Source organism: Prinia subflava, chromosome 11, assembly GCF_021018805.1.
Source record: "Prinia subflava isolate CZ2003 ecotype Zambia chromosome 11, Cam_Psub_1.2, whole genome shotgun sequence".
Taxonomy (NCBI): Eukaryota; Metazoa; Chordata; class Aves; order Passeriformes; family Cisticolidae; genus Prinia; species Prinia subflava.
Window position 1 is genome coordinate 25,514,419 of NC_086257.1, and position 17,667 is coordinate 25,532,085.

The 17,667-nt window shown below is 39.8% G+C and overlaps 1 protein-coding gene across 3 annotated transcripts in view; it reads right to left on the reverse strand.

Annotated features, from left to right (window-relative positions):
* Positions 1–17,175, reverse strand: part of HPS3 (HPS3 biogenesis of lysosomal organelles complex 2 subunit 1) — a 21,663-nt gene extending 4,488 nt beyond the window's left edge. Inside the window, exons 1-15 of one of the 3 annotated variants that reach the window (XM_063408578.1) lie at positions 16,585–17,175; positions 15,211–15,702; positions 13,784–13,970; positions 12,739–12,824; positions 10,832–11,024; positions 10,477–10,558; positions 8,510–8,664; positions 7,032–7,140; positions 6,640–6,821; positions 6,095–6,272; positions 5,216–5,446; positions 3,373–3,558; positions 1,988–2,176; positions 1,336–1,443; positions 770–976 (exon numbers count right to left, since the gene is read on the reverse strand). In XM_063408578.1, the coding sequence (XP_063264648.1) occupies positions 770–976; positions 1,336–1,443; positions 1,988–2,176; positions 3,373–3,558; positions 5,216–5,446; positions 6,095–6,272; positions 6,640–6,821; positions 7,032–7,140; positions 8,510–8,664; positions 10,477–10,558; positions 10,832–11,024; positions 12,739–12,824; positions 13,784–13,970; positions 15,211–15,702; positions 16,585–17,032 (3,033 nt within the window). In that variant the 5' untranslated portion in view covers positions 17,033–17,175. Of the gene's footprint in view, positions 1–769; positions 977–1,335; positions 1,444–1,987; positions 2,177–3,372; positions 3,559–5,215; positions 5,447–6,094; positions 6,273–6,639; positions 6,822–7,031; positions 7,141–8,509; positions 8,665–10,476; positions 10,559–10,831; positions 11,025–12,738; positions 12,825–13,783; positions 13,971–15,210; positions 15,706–16,584 lie in introns of all 3 variants that reach the window. The other 2 variants (XM_063408577.1, XM_063408579.1) reach the window with 2 other exon arrangements.
* Positions 17,176–17,667: the final 492 nt, after the last annotated feature.

The window sequence follows — 17,667 nt, forward strand, 5'->3', positions numbered from 1 at the left end:
ATGGAAACAATCACAGAAACCATTTTCAGAGCTGAATAAAAAGCTCAAATCTGGTTCTGAATAGAGTTCTAGTATATCCATCTGGTAGAGATCACCTTTGCTGACTCTGGTCAGCAAAGCTGCATACAATTAATTGAGTCGCTGTGCTGGGAAATGGAAATAAACTCCTGTATTCCTGGAACACTAAAATAAAATCAATTCCAGCACTAAAACTGTATAGAGGCCTAATGGGAAAATGGGACACAAGGACATAATTTTTCCACTAGTGTACTGGTACCATTCTGATTGCTGGAAGGTTAGAAGATGTCACTAGAACACAGGAAGAACATATTTAAATGCAATTTTATTCGAAGGACCGTGTCCTCTTATCAGTTAGCTTATTACTAAGATTTCACATTATAAACACTGACAAACAATTTAGAACATAGTTAGTGAGAAACTAGTTAGCTTTCTATTTACAGTAGAAAAAGAACATATCACTCACTTTTCTGAGGCACTCTGCCATCTGAAAATACTATGTTTTAAGTTTACTATAATGAATAGAGTAAGTGACAAAACAAAATGGAGGAAAAAATATTCCATTACAATTACTGGGGACTGAGTTAAGGAATTAAAATGCCAGGAAAGAGGCTGAACACAAGCTAAGCAACTTACTTTGTCTGAAAGCTAGGCTATGTGATCCATCCAGAATCCATCTGTACATAGAGCATTTCAGTTAGGGGAAAAAAATCCCAAATGATAGTGAAAACCTGTATTGAAAGCAGCCCACCTGATTGTCACCTTTCAGCTCATGCTGAGCATAGAACACAGCTGCATCAGGACACTTTCTGAGAAGTTGGTCAATGGCTTCCTCATACTTGCCCAGACGGGTATTGCAGAGAACACGGATGGTGAGGCCGACATTGTCAGTCTCTGTCAGAGGCTCCAAAACAGGCAGAGCTGAAGCTATATTGATTGACTGACTACATAAAAGAGACTGAAGACCAGAAAAAGTATTGTTTGGATTAAGACAAATTTTGCAAAAAATGCTAACCATAACCTTAGAACAGAAGCCCTTACTTGCTGGAATAATCCTGAAATAATACTTCCTTTATTAAATATTGTTGAAAACTGAGAAGGCAAGTTTAAGAATAAATGCAAATGTAAATATTGTTATCAACAGAACGGTTCAGTATTTTTTTCTTCCATCACTTCAGCCAACCTTTTCTTTTGACTTAGATAACTTAGGGGGAAAGAAGGAGGAGAGTCTGCTGGAGAAAGTTGTTCATACAAACATAAACATTTGCAGAATGGATCTAAGATATAAAGCACTAAGATGTAATACCTGTTTCATACCTGTAGTCGTGAGATGTCTTCATGGTAATCTTTGTCAGACGAGCATCCCACAGACATTATGGAAGTTACCCATGGGACAATCAACCCAAAATGACTACAGGAGTTTATCTATACAAGACAGAATCAAGTTGCAATAAAAGAAACATTTCTGTTAGTGACATTTCCATATGAAACTAACTGCGAGTAAAGAAAATTTTGATCTCAAATAGCATAATTTAGGGGAGCACCTACCCTTCCTTTCCTAGTCCATGCAATTTAATAACAAATAAACTGGAAACTTCTATTTAATTCTGTATTTCAGCTTTCCTGTTCATAATTCTTTAGAATTCATCATTCACACGATTTTCTTATTCACTTAGCTTTGTAAAATTGTTAATATTCCATCTGAAAAATTCTCATTGTTTCATTTTAACCCTTATTTCTATCCAGGGCTGAGATTCCTGTTGGAAGCATATTTGCAAATGTCCCCAAGGAGCAGGACTGGTCAAAGACAGAAACACTAATTTTTAATGCCACACCATGTTATTTGATTTCAGTCTTGCTTCTTTTAAGAAATAAACTGTCTAGAATTAGAATATTAAGAGTGGTACTTGGATAGATTTTGGAAGAACACTGCAGTCTTAAAACTTCCTCTGTGTGGTTTACAACTTACTAGATCCTCTGTTGTTTTCAATGGCTTAGTCTCAGGAAGTTGCTTGCTTGATATTCTCCACACATACTGAGAAGTAACCCTCAATAGGACCTCCTGAAGTATTTCTTCCTGAGAGGACACTAAAAGAAGAGCTTCCCAGAAGTCCACCAGGAGCTGGGGAATAGCATTTTCACTGCTATTACACAACAGCTAAGAACAAACATGAAAGACAACAGCAAGTTAGACTATGGTGATTATAAGCAGCAAAGTTAGAAAAGACAGGAGCAACGGTTTTTCACTTTTACTAGAAGCAGAATTTTGATTCCTTTTTTGTCCTGCGATTCCATGTAATACACTGCTATGTAAAGTAAAAAGTTCATTAAATGATTTTAAGGTAATCAATTCTGACTAAGAGATTTGATTTCTTCTTTAAGATTTACTCCACTGCCAGAAATACCAGTACAACTGTCAGCAAGTATTTACAGACTGCTAATGAGGAGGATTTTTACATACGCCAATAGACAAGTAGGTGTCTTCAAAAGAAGTCTCCATAATCCATGATAATACCTGCTGTGTAGCTCAGCTGGGTATCATGATAGGACCCGCAAGGAAGATGTTTTAAGATCTCCTGTGCCAGCAAAAAGTATTTTTACTTGGTTTCCAAATGGTTTTGAACAACACTTGTTCTAATTGGAACTTCATGACTTGCTCTTTTTGATACAGGTCTTTCACAGTAACAGATACAGTACACACATACATTGGCAAACATGTTTTAACCCAAGTGTTGCTATTCATTGCAGATAAAAAAAAAAAAAGGTTTGTCTATTCCCAGCTGAAAGAAAGAAAACTTTAGGGCCACTAGAAAAACTGTTAGCATTTCTTCATATAAACTGCAGACACAGTTTTTTTTCTTTCACCAATTTATACAAATCATCAGAACATTACATACCTTCATATTTAAGGTATTTATACCTTCACCTTTAATATTTCATATTTCTATTTTTTAGAAGTATGTTTTAATTCTAAAGATTTCTTTAAAAGGAGCCTATGGAATTAATTTACCTAAATTCTGTTACATTTCGGTGGCCTTAGGAAGTTCAGTCACTGGCGACTGAAGCCACTGAAAGGGCTCTGAGATCAGGGTATTTTCCATTCAAATTATAGGGTAAAAGCAAAGAACTTAATGGATGTTTTGTTTTTTTCTTTATTTAGCCAGTATTTCATTCCAGACAGTCCAGTTTCTGACTCTGTAACCATCTATCATGACTAGAATATCTCCAACCCTCATCTCACTCTTTCTGAAGACATGCTGAAATGTGAGTGAAGGAGCAACTGAGGCTGCTTTTCTTTCCCACAACAATGTCACTATGAAAAAAATAGAAGCAAAAATATCATCACAGGCCAACCTTGAAAAAGTTTTCTGCTTCTTCTAGTTCAATTTTACTATTCTCATGTAAAGCCACAGTGGCAGCCACCAGTAAACCAGGCTGCATCTCCTTCAGGTGAACAGCAAACTCAGTTGGCATAACGATTCCTTCTTTACGCTGCTGCAGGAGTCGTGGTTGCCCAATGAAGCCACAAGCCAGTGTTGTCTACAAACATAATCAGACATAAATCAGGTAAAGAATTAAATATATAGAGGATTCTACTCAGTAAACTCAGTATTTCCTCAGACAGTGAAATCTAGATGGAAGTAGTCAGGGAAGAAAGTAAATCCTTTCTGCAATTCAGAGTGTAGCTCTCCAGAGAGAGATCCAAACTGTATTCGGGAGCAGTGACCCCTGAAAAACAGGCCTTGTGCCTAAACACTGAAAGCAATATGCTGTTGAAAGATGGAGTTACTCCACACATAAAATGGATTTTTCACTAAGAAATCCAAGACATTTGATATACAGGGTGGTTTGAAAAATCACTGGCTGACTTTGCTAAATTTCAGTAGACTACTTTGCTAAAGTGTGATTTTTATTTTGAAAATACCCCTGAAACAATGATAAAAATGTGCTGCACAAGAAGCTACTTTGAGTAATGTGAGTGCTTTTGAAGGTAAGTATAACAACAAATTATTGCCATTTTAAAGACAGTGGAAAAATTATGCCTAAGTAAATTAAATGACCTACACAAGAAATACAAGGCAGACCTAGAAGAAAAATTCTGATTAGCTTTCTAAAAGTGTTTTTTTCCTACTTTGAAATAAAATGCTTTTTTAAAGGTGAAGTGCAATAGAACATATTTAATGTTAGATTAGAAAGGAAGAAAATCCAACCAAAACCACTCAAGTCTAAGCCACCTTATTCTCAAAATAACATCCGTGCAGTGTATGTTTGCTGACAACATGGCAATTTCACTTGATTGTGCTGCAAGAGCAGGTGGTGCTGAATACAATTTTTGAAACAGCTCCCCACAGTTCCCATCTTGCAACTCAAAACCAGATAACTTTAAAAACTCTGCAGGACTTCTTCCACCAAAGCATGCTATCTAACCTTGAAATAGCTATTCATTTATTTCAGAAGTGTTTAGACTCCCAATATCCCACTATAAGAAAAAGCCTCTGTTTCAAACTCTATCAGCTTTGAATATTCCACAATCTTGGTCAAACTCAACGAGAATTTACAGACTGGTCTCACACATCTGTGAACATCTGTGGCAGAGACAGCTCCACTAACATTTTTGCCCTCAATGATGAGGAATTCTTACTTTGATAGCTCTGAAGTAGGTTCTGATCTGTTCTTAATAAGAGTTAAGTGCTTAATTCCACATAAGACGTGAAATTGTATACAGAAACTTCAGTTTGTGAGCACAATGGACAAATATTCTGTTCAAGAGCAATTTCATAATAGCTGATTGCATACAGATGTTGTTTTGATGGGCATATCACGTATTAATTTCAGGTGGAGAGGTGTAGAAATGCTACTATACAATCCTCTTGTGCAGCTGAAGAGCACTGGCAGGATTGGTTACATCCCAGTAAAATAACATCTAATTGATCAAGAATTACGAGCTTCAAAACTTGCTTATTTTTTAAGTCTTCGCCAAGACAAGACTACCCTACCTGCAGGGTAAACTGTACAGTCCCACTGAATGTCAATCCTCCATTCTACTGTTACTGCAGACATTCCGTGTAGCCTACACAGCATATCAGGGGCAAGAGGAGTGATTGGAAGTTTCTTTTACTGTAAAGTGCAACTACAAGTCAAACTACTGATTTGGACATGTAAAGTATGAACAGCTAATGCTCTTGGCATACTTTACCTCTTTATAGGAGTCCATTTCATGTTCATACATTGTCAGGTCTCCCATTTTCAAAGCCAAGAAAGCCTTAGTGAGTGTCAGGACCACTGATGGCATCATCTTTTCTACTTTCTGAAGATACTTCACAGCTGTCAAAGGACATATGTTTCTCATGCTGGGACTACAAAGGATATGAGGCAGCTGCACAGGGTCCATGAGATAGAATATCTGGAGAACCTTATTTCCTGATTCCTATTGAAGCAAAAGCCATTTGACAATTTAGACCTTTTCAGATATACATTCTTCTATGGCAAATGAAAGTAGTGCAGTTCTGTTGTTTTGTTTTATGTGGCTGGTTTGTTTGCATTTTTTTAAAACAGACAAGTTCAGCTTAGCTATCAAATCACAGCGCCTTTCCTGCCTCTCTTCTTCCTACTCATAAAAGTAAAGGATTTCTGGTAGTGATTCAACCCACATTCTGGCATGCTAGGAGAACATCTACCACCAAAATGAATTGTTTTTAGCAATCTGTACAATTCAGCAATAATCAAAGAAACAAGTTTGTTTTACTACAGAAATGAGAGGTGACAGAAATTTGAGGCAGAGCTTTCCTAAAAAGAAGTGTCTCTGTGCAAGTGGGAACCAGATTGTAGCAACGTGCATCATGACAGCCAAACCTGTAAGATCAAAGGCAGTCCAAAGTATCACAGGTGCTGTTTGCTGGTCAACAAAAATGGGAAAATAAAAATAATGGGAAAATAAAAATAATGAGAAAAAGAATAACTGCAAAACTAAAAAAGCAGCTCTGCATTTTCAAAGGGAAAGTGATGAATATTTGATACACAATTCTGAAAATCAGAACTAAATTAGCAGATTAGCAATAAACAAACTTATTTCTACCTTACTTAATTCTTCATTTGAGTCTTCATTAAGAGAATGAGTTAAGTAAAATATAAATCCTCTCTCGTATGTCTGTATTTCATCACCTTCTGAAACTAGTCTCTTCAAAACTTCGGTCATGGATAAACCTGACATTCTGTAGTATGGCAAAGCAAGGTGGTAATCCTTTGTGTCAAACCTGAAGGAAATAGAGAGGAAGGAAAAATATAACAAAACAACTAAGGGCAATGCTTTTGCCATCACTGTAAGAACTAAAACTACATCAAACAAAGTTGCAGGCACATCAGTCATCTGCATATATTGTTCATATTCAGCATACTCCTGTTGAATTCAACATAATTCTGAATAACTGAATTCTGTTCAATGACAATAAAGACAACCAGATACTGAAGGCAGGACTAGATTAAGCTGGTTTTGTAAAACAGAAAAGTTTGTATTACATATGCAATACCAATGTAAAACAGCAAAGAATTATGGATTTTCATTTTAAAGTTACACTGCTGGAAACACAGCTCACCTATGCCACTTTGACATCTAAAACATACCTGCTGTAGCAGTCCCCTAAGAAGGCACAACTTTCTCTGAATGCTTTTAGAAGATCTTCCTTCTCATCTGATTTAAGGAAATAAGGGTCCATTATAGCTCCTCTGACCAATAAGTGAGCCTCACTTAGAAGATGGATGCAGCTCTCAGTTTTAACATTTTCATAAGTTCTACTATATTCTACCTAGAACAGACACAGGATATACTTAGGCTGCTGACAAAAATTAAGAATGTACAGAAAAAGTTCTAATGAGGACAGCAGCCATTTGAAACGGGATTATGGGCTATTCACAAGAAATACATTACACTATATTCAGCAGTGACATGCATCAGAAATTAATTAACAGTACTTATTTTTAGTTAGCAAACAACAAAAGCAGGAGTTGGGCAATACCATTTCTCTGTAGAGCTGAATTGTTGAAACAGTGTTTATAATATATAAATTCCAACCAGGCTCTGACTCAGAATTTGGTCTGGATTTGATGCTGTCAGCCTTTCTGGAACTAGAGAAGACAGGTGTCAGTGTTGAAATAAACACCATGCAACCAAAAAAACCTCCACTCATTTTGTAATTCAAATGCAGAAATAGGTATGTTTGCAGACCAGTAAGTGCTGGAGAGGTAAGCAGTGAATTTAAGTCATACTGGCTAATAACAGAACAGGGATAGGCATGTTCATACATAAGAGTCATCATCAGAACTGTCCACTACATCTTCTCCTGTGCTTAACACCAGGTAGTATCAGGAATCATAGCATCATCAAATGACGTGGCTTGGACCTTAAAGATCATCCAGTTCTAACCCCCCTGTCATAGGCATGGGATGCCACCCACTGAGCAGGTCAGACTACCCAGGGCCTTATCCAACCAGACCTTGAACAGTTAAGTAATTTAAATTAGCTGTTTAATTTCCTGTAAGGACTTAGTGCATGTTTGCCCGTGCAGTTCTATCAGTGTTTGCCAATACATGCATAAAGAGGTATCAGAATGCTTTCATTCTAAAATGTTGGCTCAGCCAATAAAGCCCTAGGTTAAAAATACTGTAGGAAAACAGTTTTGTTCTGGTTTTTAATTTTATTTTAACTATACAGATGTAAAGATGTTTACTTCTTTATTTTCAAATTATGCTGCTACGTAGCTTAGTATTGTCCAACTTACTTTCTTTACAGAAGCCAAAAGTATATCTTCTTCAACTGCCAATTAGAATATTTGAAACAACACAGCTGGCAGAAAATGTGCTTTATACAAGAAAACTACAGTATTTTGAACAGTCATTGCTCCTGACAGCCTTCTCCTTAACTTTTTCTGAATAATGTCTGCTCTAGACTTTAAGAAATACTGGTTCAAATAACTCCTCAATCAACTAAAGCTGTCCCACTCTTGTTAATTAACTTAAACTGACTTTAAATGTGGTTTCTGAATAGCTGTTTAGAATAGCTGCTTAACTGTTTTATGGAAAGCCTTCGGAAATGGAAAGAGAATAGCAGTTTCCATGGAGACTTGTAAAAAGTCACATATGCCTCTGGCTACATACATGCTACAACAGTAACTTGGGGCAAAGTCCAATCCAAATTCTGTCATGGATTAACTACAGTGATGTTCACAGCTTTCTTGGAAAGAATCCTTAGTCAAAGGTAAGACATTTAATTTTGTGCTGCAACATATCTTGTAACCTGTAGCTTTGGCATTTGTGACTTTATGCTCATTTATTCTACGCCAGTAAATACAAGAATTGGGAAAAAAAAAAAGCTTGATTGCAATTATTTCTAAAGAGATTTTCAACAGAGGAACCACTCTTAAATTGCAATATCCACAAGTTTAGCAATGTACACTAAGCTATAGGTACCATCTCCCTAAAAGACACAAATCCTTACAGAATCCTTCTTGTAGGCTTTCTTCTTTCGGTAATATCTTCTGTGTCTGCCTTAGTCAAAAGAATTATATGGTTTTTGAAATGACAGATAGCTCTTGGTCCTATAAAAAGCTGCATTCTTAATGTACAGACATCCAGTGTGACAGGTGGGCAAGCCTATAAAGGAAAGAGACTGTTTTGTAATTTCACTTGGTATATACATTGAGTTTTTAAATAAATCAGAAAAAAAAAATAACCTTTGTACAATGATCTGACATTAAAAACATTCACTGGCTTTCCTAACTTTGAGTGCTTCATTTAAGCAAGAATAAAAATACTCATAAATGCCTAATAAGAATTATTTAATGAGTGGAAAAAAATTATTTCACTCTTCAAAGCAACTGCACAGTTTCAGCTAGGTTTCTTAAAGTAATTGAACCTGAGCTAGATGCCTAATGGGGAAAGCTTTATTCCAAATAGTTTGAATTTGGCCAAGTTTTAAAAGACTGCCAGGTTATAAAAGCTTTGATTTCAGTTGCTTATAAAAAGCAATTACAGATGGAAGTATTACATTTGCTTGCATACTGTAACCTTACATAGCCAGTATTATTTCCCCGACTTGTTCTATGTGCACTTTTCATGTAAAACATATGCTATTATCTATACTGGACTAAAAATTGAAAAATGCAACTTCATTTGTATAGAAATATTCTAAATTTACAGCTTTAAAAAGATAAAATACTATACTTACAAATTAACACACACAGTGAAACAAGACAACACAGCATTATACGTGTAATAATTTTGAAGACACCTCAATATTTCTTGAAAGAGCTGCAGACCTACAGTGGTGATCTGGAGGCTCTAGACTGCCCTGGGCTAATGAGACCCAGAATGAGGCAGCTCTAAAACTGGTTTAAAAAAACAGCAGAAAAAAGAGTAACAGCAAGTAATAAAAATAACCACCGTAACACTTCAGACTCCATATTGGGGCAGGGTCACCCATGAAGGAACTGGCCCATGAAGGAACTGGCCCATGAAGGAACTGGCCCATGAAGGACTCACAGCAGTGCAGGGAGGGCCCTGAGGGACTGTAGCCCATGAAGGGATCCATGCCAGAGTGGGTGGGCACACTGTTGATGGCAAGCTGCAGCATGGAAATCTGTGTAGAACTGCAGCCTTCACATCTCTCTAAAACTCCTACAGACACGGGAGGCAGACTGTTGACTGACTGGAGGAACTGTGATGGATTTCAATGTAACCCACAGTGAAAACACAGAAAGCCAAGACTGGAGAATGGACAGGAGAGATTGTGTAACATCCTGGTATTAGCTATCCAGAGCAGAGAATACACATTTGGCTCTTAAAAGTTTTATAAAACTCCTACGGTTTCTTTATATCTGCTGTCTACATAGTTAGAAGAAATCCTTAAATGTTATCTTAAAATACACCTCCATCTATGTTTCCTACTACTTTTATTAACGTGTATCACAATCTTTACATTCAATAGATTTTTTTTTCTGATAAGCAATTTAAGGAAGGGAAAAGTTTAGACCTCCAAGGATGAAAAGCCCTCCTCCAAAAAAACATGTCCTACGTATCTGGTAGCAGACTTGTTCAATTGCCTACATGCCTCTTAGAAAAACTGGGTTTTCAAGGACACTTAAGAGAGAGAAACATCATACAATAAAAGAAAACTCTGCACCCTTTGTGCAGTTTTATACAGAAAAGCATCGAATTTAGTTTCAAAAAGTGATTTTATTGCTTTTCATGTTTTTGAAAACATTCTGCTACTGGTCTAGAATTTTATATGGCAACAACAGATTGTTTCATTGAGATATCTGTAGACCACCAAAATACAACATACCATTCATTTTGGATGTTATTATATTGGTTCAGCCACCAGAAACTAACAAGATTTCAAAACATAAGTCAACTAAGTGCCACACCACGACCCCCATTCTATTAGTGAGATAATGAGAAGTGTACCTTCACGGTCGTGTCAATATACGGATCCTCACCACGAGCCGCTGCTGCACTGCATCGCACTGTGAAGCACTGCAGGTTCTGACTAGAGGAAAAGAAGAAAACACAGCAATGAAGGAAAGAAATTAGCATTTGCAAAAATCAAGTAGCCAAGACTACAGCGAATCAGCTCTTTTTCCTTTGAAGAAATGGGCTTAATAGCCCAAGCAAGAGGGTATGCTAAACTAGCACATAAACCTGCCCAGTGATTTCCAGAAGACTATAAAGGACATATTGGAGGGAAAAAAAAAAAAAAAAAAAAAGGACAGCAGCATAGAGAAATATAGTAATACTATCAGTAAAACCATAAACACAGTACCTTGTAATGACATGTAAGAACTGTGGAGTGAGGACTGCCTGCTCTGACTTCTCAGAATATTGGTAAGTAGAAATTAGTTCTACTAACTTCCCAAGAGAGTAGAGATATCCAATATGAGGTAAAGAAAAAAAGCAGAAGAGACTCAGCAGTTTTCTCTTGTTCTCAGTTTCCTCATAGGCTGCTGCAGAAATTCCTAGATGTGACAATGAGAATGGCATTTTATGTACTTCATAAATAAAAACCTGGCAATTCCATTCCAAGCCTGATGCCTAAAAGATACAATCAAACCGTCCCAAGTTGCAGATTAGTTTTCTTAGTAGCTAGTAAAAAGAAGTTTTATATGAAGCTCAGTGCACATGTCAAAAACTTCTGACATGTTATCTCATTTGGAGGCATTTTCACAAAAATATGCACGTAACACCTAGTGAAGAAATTCTATAGATGTAACAGCATTATAGAGTCCTAAATTCACCACAACTATACATCCATGGATTGAAAGCCTGATCTTAGAAAATTACTTTTAAGCTGGAATGAATGCTCATCCAGAGGTGCAGCTCACAAAAAAATAGGTCATTACTTAATACTTAATTACTTAAGGGGAGGAAAAGCTGGAAATGGCAGAATTTTTTAGGATGCCACTTTAGCAGGTAACAGCTGTGTTCATATTCTACAGACCCTCTTGTCAAAGTCTGTAAATCACACAAGAGCATAAGACAGCTGGAGTTAAATGGCAAGTAGCTTATTCTTTTCAGTCAGCTGCAAGTTAAATGAGGCATTGCTACTTAGCAGACAGTAAACCATCTCAATCTGAGTATGCAGTCAGTAAACGTCAAGGGCCAATCATATTCTGGGATGCATCAGGCACAGCACTGTTGAGGGGGCAGGGATTGGATTGTCCCACCCTGCTCTGCACTGGGACAGCATTATCTTGAGTCCTGGGGGCAGTCTGGGGCACCACAATACAAGAAGGATATAAAGCTATTAGAGAAGAGACTAAGGGAGGGCTACAAAGACGGTGAATAGTCTGGAGGGGAGGCCATAGGAGGAGTGGCTGAGGGCACTTGGTTTGTTCAGCCGGGAGGATACTAAGGAGAGAACCGAGAGCATTCTGCATGTAGTTCCTGAGGGAATGGCATGAAGCTATGTCAGGGGAGGTTTAGGCTGGGTATTAGGAAAAGGTTCTTCCCCCAGAGGGTAGCTGGGCACTGGAACAGGCTGCCCAGGGCAGTAGTCATGGCCTAAGCCTGCCAGAGCTCAAGGAGCATTCGGAAAATGTTCTCAGGCACTTGGTGGGAATCTTGGGGTTCTCCTGCACAGGGCCAGGAGCTGGATTCAACGATCCTTGTAAGTCCCTTCCAACTCAGGACATTCTACGATTCTATGAAATGTGATTGCTAACATACAGCCTTAAATTCTCCCATGGGTCTTTTGGGGTTTGAGCTAGTGAACCCTTAAAATCTGCATTAATTCCTTCCAGTTTTAATTAAGGCCCTTCAGAAAGGCAACCAGTATCTAAGTGATGATCAAGGTTTACTACTCTGATTTCCTTGGCTGGCTGAGTGGCGGTATCTTGTAATACTACGGAGAATTTTATTAACGTAATGTAAAGAGTGACTGTTTTGCAACACAAAATTTATGGGTAAAGAACTGATTAAAAGCTGATCTAGTCACACTTCTGGTGTGTTGAATTGGTATTTTAGTTCAAGGTTTATGTAGAACTCGAAGAAATTAAATTACTTTTGTTAACAGAAGCTCAGTTTAAGTCATTGAAAAGGGAGAAGATCTCAATTTAAAAACAAACCATATAGAAATCACACAGTGTACGAAACAGGACACTCAAAGAAGCTCTTTCCTTTCACAAGTCTTCTATGACACAGTCCATTGTGCGTTCATGTATATCCATATACCTGTTTGGTATACAGGAAGCAGTTGAACAGAGTGCAACTTTGTCTCTTCACAAAACCCAAAAGGTGACTGGTCAGGTGCAAAACGTCTATGAAAAAGTCCAAAACAACATGGGACTGCAGTGAGAAATTATGATGATATAGTTAGGACAAGTAAACAGCACTGGCTACAAGAGGCACAGCTCATGTTCTAACACTCAACAACAATGCACACTCCTACTATCAGTGCTATTAGCACATCAATGCCAAGAAGCACATGGCACAGCTAGATAGACCTCTAACGTGTTCCTGTAACCAAAATCCTTTCCCTTTGCTTGTCTGCAAAATGCATGTCAAAGTTTGATATCACTGAAGAAATCTCGCTATTGATTTTGACCTTTTTTTTTTTCTTTGCTTTTAGTCCACTGAGCTATATGGAACATCATGCCATCTCCAATACTATTTTTTTCCTATTATGCGTCATCCTTTTCCCTGCTTTGCTTTGGAACTCACTGTTGGACCCCGACATCCATTCTTCCTCAGCTTTTGACAGAAATTTTGATGAATTTAAATCAGCTTCCTGAGGTGAGGACCTGGAGAGGCAGGTGCTGAACTTTTCTCCCTGGGATCCTGGGACGAGACACTTGAGAAAGGCTCAAAGCTGTGCCAGGGAGGTTCAGACTTGACGTGAGGAAGCATTTTCTTACCAAGAATGGTGAAAACTGAACAGGTTTCCTAGAGAGGTGGTTGATGCCCTAGACCTGTCACTGTTTAAGAGGCGTGTGGACTGTGCCCTTAATACGCTTTAACAGTGGCTCTTCCCAGAAGTCGTCAGGCAGTTCCATTAGATGATTGCTGCAGATCCCTTCCAAGTGAACTATTCCAAGATACTAAAAAATGGGTTTTCTTTGGTATCCCATAATTTCCTCAGTTCAAAAGAAACAATAAACCTTAAAAAAACCCCAGAAGTAAAAGTATCAGGAGTTTCCTTTCAAAAAGACAAAACACACAACTTAGTTTGTTTCTCATAATAAATTAACCCATAAAAGGGAAAACACTTCTGTAATACCTGAAAAGCAAATACTGCACTTGGAAGTGCTTTGTGTCTTCTGTAGGTAACTCTGTGGATTCCAGTGTGACGGGTATCTCACATAGCTTACTTTCTTCCCCAAGCAGTTCCACTGGCTTCTGACATATGATGAACTCATCTAATTCAAGTTGTAAAGGATGTGTTGAAGGACTTTCATCTTTCACACCTGAGCAATGAAAATGCTATCTTAATTGTTCAAACCATTCCACGTATGGTATGACAATATCAATTAAATACTCCAATTACTGCTATCTTGCTAGTACTGGCTTCCTCAAACCACAAGATTTTGAAAACAGCCCATACTAGAAGATGGGAACAATTCCTGTCTCAGCCTCCACAGTGTGAATACTCGAGAGTCAAGATTTCTGGAAAAAACACCCCAAACAGGTAAACTGTTCATTAGAAGGTGAGTCAAAGGCAACCGGTGTTGCAAATGGCTGGTCCTCAAAAAATGTTGACTTTTGGCTGAAAAGGTTTAGAGAAGGTAAAGGCAGCTATCACAGGAAGTTGTGTTATCTTTAACTCACTTAAGTCCTGGAAAGGAAATCCTAATAACACTGAGAAAATAACTGGAACTTTTCCATGCAGTTTTCAGTAATAAAAAACCTAGGGGCAGGACGCCATTATCTGAGAAAAGGCCCATCTTCACTCAGTGAAGAGCATTGCATTTATATTGTCCCTTCTGAAAAGTCTTATTTACCTTTTAATTTTTTCTAGGTACAGTTTCCATTTCTAAACAACCATCCTTTTAAGTTTCTTCTATTATAAAGAAAGGATCTTCCTAAGGTTTGTTGGTGTTGATATGATACATACACGTTTGGAAAAGTGGGAATTCATAACTGATTACATATAGATTGATATCTTGCAATACACAGGAATGAAACCTCCTGAGTACATCTATTTCTGGGATTTCTAAAATTCTAAGGCAAGCCCCTGCATAAGATAAAGGACTGAAAAAGGAGACTTTGCTTGATTATGGCAGATTCTGAGCCTAGCAGGTACAGAAGTACACAGGCAACAAAACAGGAACATTCTTCATTGTGTAAGCCACTTACTTAAGCAGTGACACTGACAGAATAATTTTTCGGAACGCAGCACACTGAACTACTACCACTTTAACTTGGCCCATTGTGGCACCCTTAAACAGGGACCTATTTCTGTGTTTGCAGAGGCTGTACTATCCTCTAAGTGTGCAGCATGATGGCATAATTGCTTGAAATGTTACCTCCAACTGCAGGTTGGTACAACTTTTCATGCTCTAGAACATTCAAATGACAGTCAGTGATAGGACAATCTGGAAATATTTTCTGAAGGGCAAAGACCTTGCTTGAGGCTACTCTCAGAACAATGGGAATCAATTACCAGATTCTTGGAGATTAAAAAAAACAAATTATTTCAGCACCTACCTCTATCCACAGCCTTTTCTGGTGCACTGACTCCCTGAGTACATTGCTCTGTCCTGTCTGCACTTTGCTGGACCAGTTCCAGTTTCAGGATCAGAACATCCAGCTCCGTTGTTATGGCTATATGTCTGGCACAAAATGCAACTTCGGCAGGAATGAGGTTATCAATGTGCAAAATTAAGGAGCGTTCAAAATCTAACACAGTCAAATTCTGGTTTATGACCCGGTATTTCAAACAGAACATGACTAGTTTATTCTTGCAGCCCACAAGAAGATCTCCATTCACAGGACAACATGAAATGCACAGTGGAGGATCTGAAAGTGGCATTTCAACAACCGACATCTGTTCTTTTAAGGTTTCACTGTATGACTCTTCCATCTTGTGACCCACCATCCGAACACACACACGAGAACTCCCTGTGGACATGCATCTCCAGTTCATATATGCTCTTAGGAAAGTTGCTTTGCTTTTTTCTTCGATTGTCACCAGATAATCTCCTTAAAAGAAAGCAGTCATACTGATACATCATTTTAAAACAGATGACAGTTTCTGAGCTCTTTACCTGCTGTAGTACACTACAAAGAACAACTTCAAGTATCAACTCATACAAAAAATTCCAAAAACAGTTTTCACCAATTTTTCTCTAATTAAATACAAAGTGCAGGTTTCTTTGCTGGGTGGCACACACTTCACACACTATTAAAAGCAAGGACTTACAGATGTAGGTCCAGAGTAACTCCTATGTGAGTAAACTCAGGAGTGTAAACTCCTCTTTATAAGTTGTGATTGCATATAAGGTTCACCAACCACCCGCCTTCTCATATCCATTAATGAGGAAATGTTTTGTTCTCTACAGTCCATGGAAAGCAACAGACCAATAGAGTAATGAAGAGCTGTGGAATGGGCTGGAAAGACCACCCACTCTGTGCTCTAAAAACAAACACACAAACAAAAACCTCCCAAGCCAAACAAACAACAACAAAAATGCAGAGGCGGGAGCGCAGACTGCAACCGAAGCGGAGATAGACGATGAAGGGAGATGCGGCTCAGACCCTCCCTGCAGGCCCCAGCGCTGCCGGCCCTGGGACCGGCCCGCGGCCCCCTGCCCGGCCCGCTGGCCAGCCCGCTCCAGCAGGGGCGCCCCACCTCCGGCTCCGAAGTAGCCCGAGAAAGAAGCTGAAGGAGAGTCGGGTGGGACGGCCAGACCCTCCCACGGCGGAACCCGAGCGGCTTTGTTCGGCTCCCCCGCCCCCGGGCCGGCCGGCCCTCCGTTCCCGTCTGGCGGAGCCCCAGGGCCGCTCTACGCACTCGAGCCTGACGCTCGTCCCGGCCTCCCCAGCCGAGCACTCACGGACCCAGCGATCGCCGGCACTGACCTGCCGAGCTGTGCGCCATGCGCAGCACCGCACCCAGCGTGGCGAAGGAGCCCAGGGCCTCGCAGCGGCCCTGTTCGCGCACGGCGAACACCTCCACCCTGCAGCTGGCCGCCGTGCCGGCCACGAACAGCACGTCTTGGCCGCAGCAGAAGTGCGCCGGTTCTTGCTTGCAGGGCACTACTCGCTGCGACCCGAACGGATGCAGGTTGTAAAGCTGCACCATGGTCGCGAAAAGTTCCGCTGCAGCAGCGGATAGAGCACACGGAGCCTCCCGGGGCGGCGCCCTGCACTTCCGCGGTGGGCAGAGCCGCCTCCGCGCGGCGCTGTGCGGGGGTGAGCTTGGCCGGCAGTGTGCGGCTGCCCCGGGACGAGTACCTTCGTACGAGGTTCCGTGTGGCCTTGGCGTCACTCCTTTGCTGGGTGAGCACCCCCTGGAATCCTCCGTCATGGCAGAGCAGCGTCGTACACTGGTGGAGCTCTCGAATGGGAAGAGAAACTGGAAGTAATCCTTGGGGAGTGTGAGACGGACTGGGAACGGTGGCTCGTGTGCGGAGCAGCTTCCACTTGGGCACGGCTTGGAGCCGCTGCCGCCGGCAGAAGCATGCCTGATGAATTAGGCTACTGAAACCTGGGTTCTTCCAGTCTCCCAGCGTCAAAAACTGAGACTTTTTTGTATTTAAATACAGCTATTCTTTCTTAATAACCACCAAAAAAAAAAAAAAAAAATCACACCCAAACCAACAAACCCCCCAAACAAAAGCCTAGTTATTTCACAAATATTCCCAGTTGGAAGGGCCCCACAAAGATCACTTGAGTCCAACTCTGAGCTGAATGGCCTATATGGGGATTGAAACCACAACCTTGGTGTTTTTAGTACCATGCTCTAACCAGCGGGGTCAGCACTTTTTTACACAAGCCAAGTGCCCTATGACAGAGCTGATTCCATTTGTCTGTAAAGCTCTATTCATGTGATCGTACCACTAAAGGAGATTAGATTTTTTTGGTTTTTACTATGCTATTGTAGGAAGGTAGAAATTACTGTGCACTTTTAAAGCAGGTAACAGATCTCCTACCAACACCTGC